The 18,719-nt window shown below is 37.9% G+C and overlaps 1 protein-coding gene across 1 annotated transcript in view; it reads left to right on the top strand.

Moving 5' to 3' along the window:
• The window catches only part of bop1 (BOP1 ribosomal biogenesis factor), a 127,095-nt gene that overhangs the window by 2,314 nt on the left and 106,062 nt on the right, over positions 1-18,719 (top strand). The window contains exons 2-3 of the mRNA NM_001077735.2: positions 687-953; positions 16,565-16,723. Coding sequence (NP_001071203.1) covers positions 687-953; positions 16,565-16,723 — 426 coding nt within the window. The remainder of the gene's footprint in view (positions 1-686; positions 954-16,564; positions 16,724-18,719) is intronic.

The following is an 18,719-nucleotide window of genomic DNA, read 5'->3' as shown; positions in this document are numbered from 1 at the left end:
TGTACATGACATATTTCATTCCTCCGGGTACCACTAGAAGGAAGCCTGCGTACCACTTGTGGTACATGTACAGTACCACAGTTTGAGAACCACTGGTCTAACAGTCCCAAAGGTATTGTCAGAATTTGGCAAATGTGCGTTTTCCTTTTCTGCTCCCAGGGCTTGGAATGACCTGCAAAATCAGCTCAGTCTTGAAACACTTCCGAGTCCGACTACTTTTAAACATCTTTTGTACAACATCTTAAAGGACACCTGTAATTGTTATTTATGCTCTAATCTTTTTATGAAGGGTGATTTTGTAATTTCGTGGTATTGTGTTTGTGATTTTTACGTAAAACATATGTGCTGTCTGCCATCTTGACCAGGTCTCACTGGAAGAAGAGACAGTACTGTCTTAATGTGATCTCCTGGCTAAATAAAGGAAATAATAATAGTAATATTAATTGTTCACAGTCAAATTAATAGTGCTAATGTTGTTTTAAAGTCATACTTGCATGCTATTTTAGACTGAATGTATAAAAGTAACATGATAAACGATATGGGGACCGTGTCACAAGTTGTAACTTAGTTCAATAATGAACAAATTTGGGAATATAAAACCAACTTTACCTCAATAAACAACAAGATGCCAAAACTGTGTCAGTCAAAAGCAACTTCACCTCATTTTTTCATGGTTTCTTCCTCAGTTGCCCATCTTTGATAAGGACAGTGGTGAAGATGGTCATCTAGATGATGGAGATGAGGATCCGGCTGATCTGTCAGACAGTGAAGAGAGCGTTTTCTCTGGGCTTGAAGACTCGGGCAGTGATGATGAGGATGATGATGAAGATGACGACGAAGATGATGATGATAAGGATGGTTCTGAGGAAAAGAGCTCTGATGCAGAGGAAGACAAAGCCGATGATGATGATGGAGACCTCAAGCTTTCAGCCAAAGATGACGTCAAACCTCAGGTACATTAACCAGCATGTTGTTGACAATGCAACTTTTCTATTTCTGATGATGTTAACGCACTGTCTTTGGCTTTTACGGGGTGATTGTGTAAATATTGCATCTTTTATAGTCCTTTATTAAGCTTGACCATATAATAGGGTGTATGCTGAAGTATGCGAAAGGACTTTTAATTTGTCAGTAACCTAAGTAAAGCGCTTGCAGTGAACTGTATGCCATTACAAAATAGGTGCATTTAAGGTCTGTTTTCTTTAAAAATCAGCGATCTCCACTAGCTGAGGGATATCCGATATAAAGGGGGTCTCAGCTTGTGCAAGAAGCACTGCATTAAAGAAAAATTTTCTCTGCCATACCTGTAAAGGGCCATGAAACCCCCCGTTTCAGCAGGGTGTTTTCACACCTCTAGTTTGGAAAAAGTCAGGATAGTGGGTGTGTCTAGCTCTGTTTGAGTGGGAGTGTCGGGGGACGGAAAATGGAAAGGGTTTGAATAAAAATGGGAGTTGCCTCAGATGCACTCGGTAGGTCAGAAACAAGTGTGCCGCAAGCCTGTGAGTGAAGGTTTCGGCCGTTAGATCGCCCCCTGAGGGCTGGCTGCAGTACAAGTCATAAAGCCCGCCTCCTCCGTGTTAATGAAGGAGACTTGAGCCCAAATAAAAAAAATGATTACACTTGCAATAAAATGCCCCAAAAGATGGTTCTGGTCGATTAAGGCACTGGTTATTGTACTGAAATAGGTGCAGATCTTCACTTTTGTAAACAGTTTGTTTTTAGCAGTAATTTAATGCTGGGCGTGTCATCGTGATTGACAGCTGTGATTGACAGTTTCTCAAAGCAGCGCGTCTGAGCTTCGGCTGAAGACTGAAGTGTTATTATTCAATTTCTGTGTTATTTTACCATGACAAAATGAGTTCAGCAGTAAACTATAGTTTCTGACATACATGATCCTGGTGGAACACTGTTTATTCGCTAAGGTCAGGGCTTTTTTCGGGCTTTATTAGTTTGCTGATACACGCCTAACCACCCAGATAGCAAAATACACTCGAGCCAGTTCCAGCTAGATTCTAGCCTTCCGGAGACTTGCCCCTCAGAGCTCAGACTGACTACCTCTGCTGGACCTACTCCGGATGCCTGGACTCACTGCCCGATTCCAGCCCGAGTCAATCGAGCCAGATGCGGCAGCGCATCAGCCCGCGACGCCGCGAGTAGGATATATGCGCTGCGGTCCGGAGCTGGCGCGATTAAATATTTAAAACCCTCATATTTGTTAACGTTATTACATCCATTTGTGTTTATGACAGCAAACGCATGCTGAGAAGTTCGGGGGGCGTGGTTGATTTTACATAAAGCGTTTGGTTGGAAGCTCGACTCCGCTCATTTTCGCGGCTCCTCCTCTGGCTCCATCAGACAGTCCTTCTGCGCATGTCAAGGCTCCAATTTCAGCAGTCTTTTGCGACAGTTTGTGCCTGTCAAGCAGGCGTTTTGCCCTCAAGGCGTTCAATGGGAAAAGGGGCTGTCGCGTCGTCCATATTTTTTACAGTCATTGGTTGCAACCCTTATCAAACACACCTGTCTGTAATTTTCAAATGGATTTCAGGTCATAACTATTGACCTTATTCTAAATTGCGTAAGTTCGCCTGTTTTCGCGATTGTCTTAGAACTTCTGTTTCAGTCGCCTATGGGAGAAATGGCAAGGAATAATAAACGGCAAAAAACAGTCAAACTACTTGCTCTACAAACAAATGTTTGCATGACTATACAGACCAAGTAGAATAATATAACAAGGAAATATCAGTTTGCAACATCAAACAGCGAAACGAGCAGTTTCTAATGTCTAAAAATGAATGGAAGTGAATGAGACCGGAAGTCTCATGCCAAAAAGATTCAAATGGCAGCGCCCACTCGTCTGCGGAGAATAAGGTCAATAGCGGGCGTTTTTCGACTGAACTAAATTTATTTTTGATGTTTTGGTCACACTATTTGGAAGGCCGGAACAAATAGCCTCGGTGGTTGGGTTCGGCCTGCGGGCCGCCAATTGAATAGCCCTGCAGTTGATTTGATCATTAGTGTGATGCATGAAAAAAGAAACACAAATTGTAAGGAAAAATAAGATTCTGTACAATTTACTTTTTGCACTTAAAAGCTTTAGAGTTTTTAAGTGCATTTTTAAAATTTGGAGCTAACTGCAGGACACAGTCACGAAATCAGCTGATATTTAGCAGCTCCATCAAGGGTTGCATGCTGAATGTGCTGTTATAGTCTGGAAATCAAATGCTGTCAGGGCTTCGAGAAAATCGCTTTGTTACTTTCGTCCCACGTTACTTTCCACCCCGCTCTCCCTATTTGGTAGTGTTTTATATTTTGTTCAATGGTTACCGGTTTTCAGAAATCTCTAAAATATCTTCTTTTGTGTTCAACAGAAGAATAAAGCTTAAATAGGTTTTGATCAAGTGAAGTGTGAGTAAATGATGACAGATTTGTCATTTTTTGGGTGAACTATCCAATTAAGCTGCTTTATGGTGCTGAAAGGAGTGAATATGAGATGATCGTAGGACGTCCTGCTTTGGACATCAGATCTGTTAATCGTTTTGAAAGGTTTTTTTCTTCTGTGTATATATACTGTATTTGCAGCTCGCTGGACCGTACAGATGGCATGTCCATTAGAACTGTATTGCTTATTGCCAAACGTATTGCATTTAACTGACTTTCTGTCTTACGGAGTGTCACATTTCCAGACAGTGTTTTGGAATGAAGTACAGCGACTCCAAGAGTATTTTGGAGACGTCAACCAGACTAATGTCTGCATGTCGCTGCATTATGGAACATGATATCAAAGCAGCTTGCTTTGACTTTAAAGAAAGACACTGGCATTGGTGTTTATTCATTCAGCAGATGCTTTCATATTGAATTATGATTAATTAGAGGATAATAACAGAAGTGGTAGAAATATAAAGGTTCAAAGCTCCCTTGAGCCGCCTTCTTCACTACATTTTCCTTACAATATTGTCTTCGAGTACATCAAGCTATTTTTGCTGCCAACATGTTTTTTTTTGTGATTGTGAGTTTTTTTTATAAATGGTGTTTGAGTAATAAAAAAAAAATTAGCTTCCATTTCTGTAATTTCATACAAAATACTTTTTTAGACCATCCATTTCCAGAGCTTTTATTATTCGATGCGTTTCCATTTTAACTTGTGATCGCAAATAGAAATTTGTGTCTGATAAATAGTTGTAATTGTGCCTGATGAATTGAAGTAGTTGCAAAAAATTGACGTTTATTTTAAAGACATTTCTTTGAGATTTGAGAAATATGAAATATGGGTTGGTTGTTTTGCTCGGGTTTTATCTTAAAAATGTGTCCTAAATATTTGTCTGACCTATTCAATTGTCTGACCTGTTCGTTCTTATAAGCTTATTGTAGGAGTTTTAGCATAAATACAAAATAAATAATTTGATTCAAGTTTATATGTAAAGCGCTTTTTCACATGAATTCTTATTTCAAGACAAAAGGTGCACATAATTGCATTACAATCAACCAGAAAAATTTTTAACTTTATTAGTTACTAATAATTATCTATTAACTGATTGCTAATAACTATATCAGTTAAAATTTATATATATATATATATAAAAATAGGTTACCTGGAGTTATGCATGTAGTTTATCGGTGATGTTGTGTATGTTGTATCGTCAGAATCTTATATCGGCCCATGCCTACTACACACAGACAAGTAATTATACAAAGGAACTGTCAGTGCTCAGAGAATTAAGTGTAATAGCCGGTGGAATTTTATTTATTTTTACATTTATAGAGAGGAGTGTTTCGACGGGTGGTTTGTCAAGCCCACTCGCCTGTTTGAGGCGCACTTCATAATTGCACATTGTTTTTTGGGGGGATATGGAGTGATTGTAAAAATGTATCTGGTGTAAATGTGCAAAACTATGTGTCAGCGAGATTTGTGTTTTTTACAGGTGGTTTGTGAAGCCCACTCACCAGTGTGAGGCATACTCAGAATTCCATCTTTTTTTGAGGTTGTCATGTGGTGGTGGTGCACCTTTCAATCTCAGGGTTGCATGGTGGCTTAGTGGTTAACACTGCCGCCTCACAGCTAAAAGGTTGCTTGTTCGAGTCCCAGCTGGGTCAGTTGGCATTTCTGTGTGGAGTGTTGTCCCCTTGTTGGCGTGGGCTTCCTCCAGGTGCTCCAGTTTCCCCCACAGTCCAAACACATACACTATAGGTGAAATGTAGGGGTCTAACGATTTATCGGGGTACGATTTATTGCGACGCAAAAATGTCACAATATGCATCGTGGCGTTATGACGATTTTATTACGACATGACGTCCGTTTTCTCTTTTTAGCCGAGCTGTTTGCACGTGAGCTATGCTCCACTTGCTGTCGCACGTGAGTTCAGATTGCTTATTGCGGTATGATAACCTTGGATAAAAGTATCATGGTTTCACGGTATTGTGATTGATGCTCTAATATATCTTATTTTTGAATGTCTGTGTAAAAAAACAAAACTTTTTCCCCTTTGAACACAATATACTTTATTTTGAGAAACATTTAAAATATTTTGGAGCAGTAAACATGTCAGGCTAAATAATGAAAATGAATCATTGACTTCTGCTGTCTTCATTTGTTTCAGAAACACTGATTTCTTTACAATTTAAAATGGCATCTTCGGCTTTTCTGCTGGAGAAACTGCTGACCTAAAAAACAAACAAAAAAATGCAAATAAAAAAATCTCACACATACCTCAGGAATGGTATAGCAGAAATGTTTTTATAACCGTGACTTTTCCAAACTGCTGTATACCCTGAATACGGTAATCATCCCATGCCAAGTGTGTAGATATAAATAAAAAGTTATTAAAATTACATAAACAATAATTGAATTAAATAATTTAATTACTAAAATAATAAATAATGCTTAAAATAAATGAGTGTTTTTTTGAGAACTAAACACAAATTAGTATAAATGAAGCAAACAAATAAACATTAAAGTAAAATAATAGGGTGATTTAAAAAAAAAACATTTAAATTGAATAAATTCAAATAAATGTGATTCCAACAAATACATGAAAACTATATAAAACTATAATGAGTTAAAGTTTAATATTGCAACCTTATAGAAACTAAATATAGTATATATATATTTAAAACTATTAATAGTGTACATTTTTTTTCAATCATCAAGTTCACCTTCATATTCCTTTTACATTTTAGGTTGAATGCCTCGAGCACAGTGATCATCAATTGTAGGTTTAAAGCATCTAAAAGATTTATCTGTTGCTTTGATGCAATGACAGATATTTAACATATTTCAACTGTGGCCTAAATGTCTCAATGCTTCATGGGAATGCAATATAATGTCCATCATATTCCCTTGAGTGTGTGATGAAAGGCAGTGTTTGTGTCTGGTCTTCACTCTCTAGCGCCGCCTAATGGCACATCACTGATAGTGTAACAGACAGGCTGCTGTTTACCAAACCCTATGCTTCTGTCAGTGAAAGTCTGAGAATATCAACTGATTTGAACTCGCAGATAGAAACCCGTGTCAAAAGTGATCAAATGCAGAGGATTGACAGATTCAGTATCTATAGCTGTGAGAATACTGATTCAGTCCATGCCCTACTCACAGCTTATTAGCTGTCAATTACATCTGTGACATCACTGAAGTAATACATTTACCTTTAATCATTTAGAAGAATCATTTAGAAAATAAATAAAAACATAAATCATAACAACCCTTATTGCTATTAAACTCTGCTGCCATTTGGGGATTTCCGCCTGGATTTTGCCTACCCAAATTTAAAAGCTTCCCAAATCCACATAAAGAGGTGTAAATGCAAAAATTTGATATCATTTAAAAAAAAACTTTGAATTTTCATAAAACACTATTGAAAGTGTTTAAAATAACTGTATATGTCGTCTGTGTCATAATAAACACCTAAATAGAGGCGCTTTTTTTTTTTTTTTTTTTTATAAACTCAAATTTGAAAGTGTACCTTTTAGGTTGTGTGTGGTCTAGCGTGCTGTAATTAATTTTGGTGGTTCCTGCACATGTCTGTAATCATAGGAAAAAAAGAAAAATGTCTCCACCATAATCTATGCAAAAGTTATTGTATTCCAACTGATGAGAGATGCTGTACAAGCCACAGGGGACGATCATTGTTTTCATATTTCACTATTCTTTTGTTTGATCAAACATAATTCACTGTGTTTGGACCACGTCAGACATATAAAAGCATTACTTATGCACATCACCTCAAAAACAGAGGAGAATGGCCCTGAAGCGCACAGCATAAGGTAAGAGATGACAGCTGTCTGTGCTATCTGGGGCTGCTTATTGATCATAAATGTATTGTTTTCACTTCTGCGCTATGGAAACACCGCAATTCATTCAGCAACTGTTTGATATGTGAATTTAATTCACTAAAAAGAAAGCTAAAACCGTATGAGCACCGGCAAGAGCTTTCATTTGAGCTATAACTTGTACATGTGTCATATGAAAAATATGAAAATGAACCAATGTTCAATACCCAGCTCGAGTATCCAAAATACTGTGTATTGAAGTGTAAATAACTTTTATACAGTAGAATTAAAAACCAAAGTGATGCATATGTGCATTAAATATAGATTTTACACTTTCAAACGAAACCACTTACGGGGGTCTGCTGCAACGCTAGGAGTTTAAGTGGTTAATAGGGGTGTCACGATTTCGATTCTTAATCGAAATCGATCGAAATTTATGCTCAATTTCGATTATCAAATCCAAAAATAGAATCGTCGATGCTGCCACGCCCCATGTCACGTCAGCTTGGCTTGCCAAGCGGGAAAAAAACAGGCTTGTTGAAGTGCTTGTTAAACTGCAGACGCAGGAGACCCGTCGACAGAGCTTAAACCCTCTCCTCTTTCAATGAAGTCGCCGGTGTGTAAGCATTTTGGATTTCCAGTGAGTTATGTTGACAACGTTTGTGTTGTCGACAAAAAAAACACAGTTTTGCAAGCTCTGCTATGAACTTATTACGTACGGTTTGTCCGATAGACAACACCGGCATCGCGATCCTCCGCCCGCCCCCGTTGCAAATCCACTCGCGAAAAGTACACACTCAGGCCCTGTTTACACTGTCTTTGTTTTTAAATGGCATTTTAGAACGACAACGATTTGACATCCACAGTGGCGTGTAGCATTTCTGAGCAGCCCTCCTTCCTCTCGACCTCTGAAAATGCACATCACGTGACCACACACACACAGCCATGCGCTCGAGACAGCGGGTCCAGGCAGTCAGAGGACTGCTTCAATCTTTCACTCACTTGTACTTAGTCATTTTAGTGAACACCTCAGATACTGTTGGTCGCCATTATAAAGACACAGATCACTGCCTATTCACGAGTCCCGCATAAAAAGTGATTGACAGGTGGTAACTATGTGTGTATCTTGCCTTTATTCATTTACTGTATGATTTGTTTACGGGTAAAACAAAGACCATGCAGGTCAGGTAGTTTAAACGGTAGGCTACAAATAATAATTGGTCATTAATTAATTATTCATAATCGAAAATCGAATCGTGCCTTTAGAATCGAAAATGTAATCGAATCGAGGATTTGGAGGATCGTGACACCCTTAGTGGTTAAGATGACACGTAAATAATAAGTTATATATCAATGTAAATGTGGGGCGGGGGTGATGGATCGCGATGCCCGCTCAGCATCGTGAAGTTTGTCAGCCTTCGGCGATGGATGATGGCATCAATCCTAGCTCACACCCCTACTACATCTAGTATATAATCCTTCATGAAATCATTCTAGTACTGCTGATCAGGCAACTTTTGTAATGCCGTGCACATTCCTCCGAAACACATTTGTTTATTCACACTTTTTGATAAACGATCAGACGTAAACAGAGCGAGTAATTTTGCTCCCCTTATATCACTAATGTAGAAACAAGCCTCTTCACACTATTTATTTTCCTGATGGAGTCACTGCACTGCTCATTCGTCTGGATCAACAGCACCTCCAGTGTGAAGTTCAGGGCCAAGCTGTTATTCTGCAGCGGATGTGTGTGTGTGTGTGTGTGTGTGTGTGTGTGTATGGCTGACCGCAGGACACTATCAAATTCACAGCTTTGAGCTCTCTCCGTCTGGCATGGAGTGCAGACCGTGGGCTGTATTGTTCCGTCTCTGCATTTTTTTTTCTTGTTCCCCCTTTGTTGCCGGTCTTCAGAGAGACGGATCACGGCTCTGACTGATGCGCACACACAGCAGGCAGAAGTTAGTGCGGCTGCTGGAGACGTTATGATTCCTTCGAGATTTCTCCTGCAGCCGTGCGCCGGGGGCGGAGATGACATCGGGACGGGGGTGAAGGAGGCCGCGGAGGCTCGTCTTACCGCAGAATGGACGCCCACTCGCTCGGTCCGCTTCCATGTGACGTTTAATTGACTAATTAACTGCGTATCAGCGCGGATGTTGATGAGTGTTTTCGGATCGTTCCGTCCTCGACTCACTCAATAACTCATAGGAAGCGAGAGCGGTAATGAGAGACTCCAGGCCCTCGGAGCGGAACCGGCACGGCCCGCCAGCACACATTAAAAACACATATTGTGCAAAAAAGAATGAAGCATACGTGTGCGCGAGATTTCAGAGCGGATGTGGAGGAGATGTGCTCCAAAGGCCTGTCAGTGCTTTCATATCTCTGTGCGTTCTAGGCTTAGACCTGTATGAGATTCTGACGGTTTAATAATATACACTATATTCAGGGTGTCCGCGGGGTCTTAAAGTATTAAAAGTTGATAAACAAGAAAATTAAGGCCCTTAAGAGGTATTAAAAAGAGCTCTGATATCCCTTATTATATTCACCATTCATTCAGAACGGACCTCCGGGTCACCCGGAAGGCGGTGAAGTGATAAAATTGTGTCACTTTCTCTTCGCTGATGAGCTATACAGCCAGTTACACAACATTCCTATGTAACTCCCAATGATACTTCCGGGTTTCTTACCACCGCAGCCTCGATTTCGCTTTTGAAAATGGCGGCCGCATGAAATCAGTCTATAGAGCAAAACAGACGGTGCAAAGGGAAAATGTAAGTTTGTGTACTCCTGGTTGGATAAAGACGAGTTTAAACGATGGTTGAAGCCTGTTGCTGAAAACAACCACGTCATTTAGTCTTCCAAGCTTGGTTTCTTCTGAGCTTATCCGAGTTCTGTTTGCAGGGTTGTGCTTATTGATTTATTTAACTACAACTGTTTCAGTAAGTTAAAGGTTTGATACTGATTAGAACTTGAAGTGGCGATGAGCTCTTAAAATATTCTGAGAAGGTCTTTAAAGGGCCATAAAACCCCCTCGTTTCAGCAGGGTGTTTTCACACCTCTACTTTGGAAAAAGTCAGAAAAGTGGGCGTGTCCAGCTCTGTTTAGGGGGGAGTGTCGGAGGAACTAAAGTGGGAGGGTGTGGGAGTGTCTATTTGGGTTTCAGAGTCAAAATACACACACATAGGAGAAAGTGATGGTGTTTAACCTACATGGACATCTGTAGTCGAATTATTTGCCAAATTATTAAATGTTGGACTTTAACTGCAGTTTGGCTCTTTCATTCAGGGAATTCATTCATGTCCCTCGCGACAAACGAGATATTTGATTCGAGGATCTGCTCTAAGCGTGTATTTTTCATGCAATGTTTAATACCGCACGGCGAATGAGAGAAAAAAACCCTCCGCATTTCCCGGAAACTTAGATGCACACGGCAGGTAGCGTCAGAAAGCCGCGTGTGTTATTCTGATCACTAAAAAGTAAAAAATCCTACACGAGGTTAAAGTTTAGTTGTGGTGCTAACATGTTTACACTCTGTGCAATAGTTAACTTAGTTCGATAAGAACAAACTGAATAAACAAAGAGCACTGGTCGCTCACTTACCAAATCTGTAGAGACAGGACAATCCACAGCAACTAGAGCCGCGTCTTCATTAAGAGAATACTACAAGCGAATCCGGATCTCAGCGTTTGCAGATGAGAACAGCTCTCAGGTAAACAATAATCCTCCTTAGACACGCAAGTTATTGTTGTCGAGCGTCGCGTACACTTAATCCTCAAGTGACTCCAGCTGAGCTCTCACAGAGAGAAAATGGAAACAAAACTTAACGGCAGCAAACTATAAAAGCAACACTTCACGCTTGTTTTGCCAACACAACGTGGCGTCTCTGTCGTCTGAACACTCTGACAGTATTGAATATTAATGAAGTTGTACAATAGAGCGCGCTGATTGGTTTGAACCAAGCCTTACTCATGCATTAATGCATCACACTGTAAGACGTAATAAGACACACTCTGGCACAGACGTCCAGTCTGCACGCTGGAATACACGCTATTATGTCATTGCCGTGACGCAGCTTCAAAAATTAGTTTCAAACCGGAAGTACGAATTTGCTTAAAATAACGCAAAAACAACCAATTTACACTTTTTAGTGAAATATAGGTGTCCTAATAGTGTTTTTAGCAGTGTGGGACACATATACGACTGTCAACAGCTCAAAACATGTGTTTTGGTGTTTTGTGACCCTTTAAAAGTCTTAAAAAGGTATTGAAATTTCCTTTAGGAATAAAGGAATAAAACTGCTTCGCCCCTTTATATTAAAACGACCGATTGGGCCTGTAACGATTCTGTCTACTGTCCCGAGCATCTCTCACACTGGCCCCGGGCCATTGGGCAGTCTTTATTGTTGAACCCTGTACCACTTTAAAAACTATAAATATGAATGAAAGCCACTTTTTCTAAATTTTTTAACATCAAAAATTGTTGAAGGAAGCATCAAAGTACCATAATTCCGCTCAAAAGCATTAATAGAAGAAAACAAATATGCACATTTATGTGTTTTTTATAGTGTTACTCTCCATTTATAATTTTTGCTTCATTTAATCATTGCCTGGAGTGAGTGAAGGAGTGCGTGTGATTTAAGGAATATGGAAAGGAGCAGACGTTCCCTCCTCTGTCTGATTCATGCATCATCTGTCATTGGTAACTTTTAGGACTCAAACGCTCGCCGTCACGCTTTTGCTTTGCAACATCTTCAGCCCATGTCGGTTTTGCGGTCAAACTGGCTTTAGGCCACACGCCGCCAGACGTCCTGAAGAGCTTGTTTTTAATCTGAATCCACACCGTGAGCTTCACTCCAACATCATCTGGTCAAATCATCTGTCAAGCGCCGATTCCTCTGCCCACGCATCCTCAGATTTTATTACCAGACCTCGTCGTACAAACCAGTGTGTTGCTTTCACGTGTATGAAATTGAATCCCTGCGCATGAGTAGATTAGATGAATAATTTAGCATGAAGTTTGCATGTCTGTAAATCTGTTTTCGCAAATTAGATTTTGAATTAATAAAAAATAAATGTTTTTGCACAAAATATATTATAAAAAATAATAATGCATTGTACTTGTATTGTTTTTCAAACCCAAAGTGCTACAGTAAAAAAAAATAACACACAAAAAAACACATTTAAACACATCTAAAATAAAAATGTTATATAAAAAAAAAAAATATATATATTTTTTTATTATTTATCTATTTTTTTTTCTAAATTGTCCTAGGGAAAAAATAGATGTTCAATAGTTTTACGAGACTTTTAATAAATTGTTTGATCAAATGTTGATGCTATACCATACTATATATATGTAATACACATTTATAAGAACACAACTATACAAAACTTTGATGTATTATGTCAAAACAAGCATTTATTTTGTGTGCATTTAAATGCGAAGCAATAATATTATTATTCTTAGTAGTAGTTGTAGTATTGTATTTAATTTAAATTCACAAATATTGTAGTAACCAATGTACTGTAAATAAATGAACGTCAAGTATTAGAGTATTTTCTTTTCATAGTTCAGTACAAGATGGATTTCTTGGACACAAGGCCTATCCTTTTATTAGACATCTCATTTAAATCCACTATAAAGCGGTATATTAAAGGGGTCTTGTGATTAATAGTTTTTTATCAGGATTTTTGATCAAGTACAGTCACCCTAGAATCTATTTATTTATTTATTTATTTATTTTTACATTTTCTTAAAAATATGCATAATGGTGCCCCTGTTTCGTTTTACAAAGAAGATGCACCAGGATACAATTTTAATGTCCAGCAATATATAGTGTGTGTTTATGTATGTGTGTATATGTTAATAAATAAAGGTTTGAAATAAGCATTTAATACAAAATCTTTTGAGAAAATGTCAGACAGGTGGGTCTTTAAGAATTGCTCTGAAAAAGAAGTGAGCCCCGAAATGAAAAAGGTTGAGAACCCCTGATTTACAGCATAAAGAGTTATTTTATTTAGAAGAGATACTGCTTATTTTTTACTTTTAATATGAAAAACATAATAATAATAATGATGATGATGATGATGATAAAAAATAAATAAATAATAATAATAATAATTTTGTTTTTAATTTGTTTTCACATATTTATTAGAAAGAGTGACTGTTTGTTTTAGTTAATGTGTGTTTTCATTTCAGTCGTTCAGTGTTGATGTAAATTATCCTAGATCGTAGAATAGTACAATAGTTTCCTTTAATTATTTAAAAATTAAGTAAAGCACCCAACATTCAAAAATCTCTCAATCGTAAAATGTAAGCATATTCACAGCACAAAACTACTCAGTGAAAAATGGGGCAGAGAAAAATTAATAAATAAAATTCATTAATCGTAATTTAGCTAAAATGTTCAACTAATCAAGATTTAGATTTTGGGCCAAATCGCCCAGCCCTAGATTGTAAATCAACACATCTAGTTGACTCATGAAAAAGCAACAGACTTCAGTGTTGTTTTTTCTTCAAATCAGCGAAGCATCTGTTTTACAACTTGTTACTTGTGAGTTTAAGAAGTATAACACCACCCAAAGCCTCCTGATATTCTCCGTTTTGCTCTGGCAGCAGATTTGCAGTGAATATTGGATATGAACAGGTCACGTCCTGATTTGGCCTGCGGTTTAATGACTCAGAAGAGCCGGTGTCAAACCCCCAACCCTTCCTGTCCAGAACTCCCCTTCAGCTTGTTTTTAGATCTTTAGCGCGAGCGGAAAAAAAAGAGCATGCGTCCCATCGGGCTGCACATTGAGGAGCACAGCGTCTTGATGTGCATTTAACTGGGCTTCGGGGAGGAAGTGTTTCACTTAGCTCTGCTCTCCAAGAGATAGCGGGACGTGGAGGAGCCGTAAATCAGCACAGGTTGCTCACCTGCCCGTCTCAGGCTCCAGAGACCCGCGGCGGCTCAAAGCTGCTCTTCTCTCGACCCTGTTTTCTGTGCGCTCGGCCGGCTGCTGACTGATGGCCTGTGCTGAAAAACAGCCGCTGCTTTCATCCCCGGCAGGATGTGCAGCTTCTGCTGACTGCGTTTGGGCCGCACGCGTAAATCACGCGCACGACGTCTGACGCCAAATGAGAGAAACTGCATACCTGAAACATCCCGACTGCTATAAAAAGACGGTCTCAGGATAAAAGTTGGGTTTCTGTGATGGCGTGAAGTATCTGAACTTGTCCACCTTGCAAGATTTTACAAAAGAGAATAGATAAATAAATGAAAAAGAAAATGAATAAACTTCAATCGTTATGTTATTAAAATTGTCAACGTCTCAACTGCGACGCTTCTATAAAAAGAGTTTTAGGATAAAAGCAGTTTTTTTTGTGACCGTGTGAAATATCTGAGCTTTTTGAAAAGCTGCATAATTTAAAAACTGAATATAAATTAATTAATAAATAATTAACAAACACAAATTTAAAAACGGTTTAATTCTTATTGATATGCAATAGTTACACTTAAAAAAATAAATGACAGTCATGACGACACCATGATAAAAGCTGTTTTTTTTTTCTTTTTCGTGACTGCAGGAAATATCTGAACTTTTTGAAAAGTTGCTAAAAAATTGTTCATTTTTGCATAATTTAAAAATAAAATATAAACAAAAAGTCAAGGGAAAAGTCAAGGTTTTAAAACCGCCAGTATTTTCTTTAATGCCGTTCCTAAGGTATGTGTAAGATTTTTTTTTTATTTGCATTTTTTGTTGTTTTTTTTAGGACCGCAGTATCTCCAGCAGAAAAGATTCCCAATGATGGCGTTTAAAATTGTACAGAAATCAGTGTTTTTGAAACTAATGAAGACAGCAGAAGTCAATGAATGAATGAATTATTTAGCCTGACTTGTTTACTGTTACAAAATATTATAAATCTTATAAAAAATAAGATATATTGTGTACAAAGGAAGAAAAGTTTTTATTTTATTTTTTTGTATTTTACCCAGACATTTAAAAAGCAGATATATTAGAGCAGTAATCATAATACCGTGAAACCGTGATATTTATATTCAAGGTTACCATACTGTCAGAATCTTATATCGGCCCAAGCCTCATCTCTTGCATCGACGATGATTTCCATACACAATTTGATATTTTACTCAGCAGCACAATAATTCTTGTATTAAAGTTTATAATTAGGGGCCAAACACCTAAGGTGCATAGGTACCTATTCTATCTGTTCCGGTTCTTTTTATCATTCTTTCAGCTTCCTCCTCTTCCGTTCTGGGAGTCTATGGCAGCCCTATGAACCGTTTGCAGCATTTGTGCAAACTTTGGCACACTGATAAAGGACAGTCTGATCTTCAGCCACAACAAGTTTGGACTCTCTTACGCAAACTCTCTAGTGCCACCACTTGTGCAAAGTTTCACTTGTGTTTAACGTTATAACTTTTAAACCGATGCTTTTTAAACCGGGCTACAATAAAAATTCTTGGCTTGGCCTTGGCTCAAGCTGATTAAAATGCACCCTGTAAAGTTATTTCATTCATTCATTCATTTTCTTGTCGGCTTAGTCCATTTTTTTAATCCGGGGTCGCCACAGCGGAATGAACCGCCAACTTATTCAGCACATTTTTACGCAGCGGATGCCCTTCCAGCTGCAACCCATCTCTGGGAAACATCCACACACACACTCATACACTACGGACAATTTAGCCTACCCAATTCACCTGTACCGCATGTCTTTGGACTGTGGGGGAAACCGGAGCACCCGGAGGAAACCCATGCGAATGCAGGGAGAACATGCAAACTCCACACAGAAACACCAACTGAGCCGAGGTTCGAACCAGCGACCTTCTTGCTGTGAGGCGACAGCACTACCTACTACCTAAAAAACATAATACTCAGTATTTAATAGAAAGATAATCTATTAATGATAAATAATGTATTCCTAAAAACATGTTTAAATCATGAACTTGGCATCTAAAGAGATAGTTCACCCAAAAATAAATGGCTAAAATTATTCTCCCTCACACTTTTATTATTTGAACACAATAATAGATATTTTGAAGAATGCTGCTCCCTTTGACTTCCAGAGTAGGAACAAAATATTATGGAAGTCAATGGGTGCCAGTATGCAGCGCTGTTTAAAATGTTTTCTTTTGCGTTTAACAGGCAAAAAAGAAACACAAACAGGTTTTGAACAAGGGAGAGCAAATATTGACAGAACTGGCATCGTTTAATATGTCATTTTGTTTATGGTAAATCTCTTTCCTGTTTGAATATTTTGGCCTAGGAGTAAAAATGATCGCCATTCATTTTGTTTCCTGCAGGTTGATAGCCAGAATTCAAAGGAGAAGAAGAAGAAGAAGAGAAAGGGTAAATCTGTGCTGAAGGATGGAGGAGAGGAGGACGTTGCGTCGGGCAGAGATGAGGCCCTGAAGATCACCTCTCAGGTGGACGAATATGACCACGACACATCAGATGAAGAGGTAAGAGTCCGTCCACATCCCAAAACTGGACATTTAAAGTCAGCATGAACCGGAAGCTGCAACCATTTGTTTCGTTTTCGTGTTGTGATGCATTGCGTAGATAAATGCAATATTAAATGAGAAAACAGTGGGCGTGGATTGTTTTGTCTGCTGCGAGCTGATTGGGTGTAGTAAAGTAGGCATTTCATTCAGAAAGTTGGGTAATAGGGTTTGGGGAGAGTTATTACAACCTAACAGACTCAAATGGTCTGTTCTTTGTACGTGGATTATTTAATTAACAAGATTTGGTTATTGACGATTTGACACAATCCAGGATCGTTTCGTTCTTTAAAGCTCATGTGAGTGTTGTGTTCATAGCAACAGTTCCGATAGCTCAAACCTGCTCGGGAGCAGGCTCATTTCATATAAACAGGATTAGATCGGGTCAGTTCGGAAAGTATGTACCGAATTCGGATATATTTCACAGTTGTAGATATACACTTGGGAAAATATTAAATATATATATTTTTAAACTATACATACATGCATATATATATATATATATATATATATATATATATATATATATATATATAAGTTTAAAAATATATATTACTAAAACTTATGCAATCTACACTCTGAAATAAAATATTACAAAGAATACAAAGACTGTCACAGGTTTGTTCAAAGAGAAAATGTATTGATATGGACTTTTTGGATACAAACGCTTTAGTACAATTTGTGTATTATAATAGACATGCACAATATTTGATTATTTTTTTTTAAAAGGAATAATACATTTATGCAGTCATGAACATGTTTTAACTGTTAATATGACGGTGATTTGATGCTTTACAAAAGTTGCAGACGCCTTTACCAATATCAAAATGCTTTTGTAATGCAAAATTAATTTAAACATCATTATTCTTTACATCAATTAAGAAACTGGCTACTATAATAAAGACAATTCGCTCCAACTGTAAAACTAAATAAATTGCTAAATACTCTTGACAGTTAAGAGTGTAAAGCCTGCAACCAACAACAAAGTTGAATTTTATGTAATTCAATATTAAAATCAAAATAAATCAATATTAAAAGATCCAGGATCTGCCAAATCATCTTAGATTAAGCGAGGTACAAAGAACGGACCCCTGCCCACAATTTTTGTTAGTTGTCTAAACTGATAGCTGTAGGGGCGTGGTTAAGTATGGTAGCCACGCCCACTACTTTAGACAGACCTAATCTGAGAATTTAACTGAAACGGGAAGTGCATTTTCAGATTTTAATCAAAGATTGCAAGAGCAAACAATTTTTTTTTCTTAATGACATGCACAGATGAATTGTTCAGTACAAAACTAACAATGTGAGCTAACAAAATTGATTTAATTTGTGTTTTAAACAAAACATTGACCAATTGAAATATACCACAGTAACTAGACTTTTCACTGTAACATCACACCAGCCAAAAAGAAGGAAAAATCCCTACGAGGAGTATGTTTGTTTCCATCAAGTTGTTAGTGGCCGACTCTTATATTGGTAACTTAGAATAAGTTGTTGCCTTAAATGTTTTCATGTAAATTAAATTTACTTTACCCACTTCCATCAAAGTAAACTGGCCTGTATCACCAAGGTAAATCTCAAAACTTAAAGGTCCTGTGAAGTGCTGTGATATGTGCATCCTTATTCGATGACTGATTGACGTAATCTAAACTGAAGCAGGAAGGGCAGGACATAGTGTAGCTCCTCCCCTTTTAAAAAAATACCCAATAGCATATTTGCTTTATCACATTGTTCGCTAGTATCTTAAAGGGCGTGGCATTTCAGATACTAGAGAGCATTTGATTGGTCAGAAGATTTGATGAGAAACTGAAGTATGGGGTGACATGAAAAATAGCACTGATCCATTTAGGTGCAAGTAACAAACTGCAAGCTTTACATGTTTATATCAGTTTTATACACTCTAATCGCTTAATTTGTCACTGTTTTGGAGCTTATAGGTATTTTAAAAACTAACAAT

This window comes from Danio rerio, chromosome 19 (assembly GCF_049306965.1).
Source record: "Danio rerio strain Tuebingen ecotype United States chromosome 19, GRCz12tu, whole genome shotgun sequence".
Classification (NCBI taxonomy): Eukaryota; Metazoa; Chordata; class Actinopteri; order Cypriniformes; family Danionidae; genus Danio; species Danio rerio.
The sequence above is the reverse complement of the archived record's forward strand: the minus strand, read 5'-3'. Positions and strand labels throughout refer to the sequence as shown.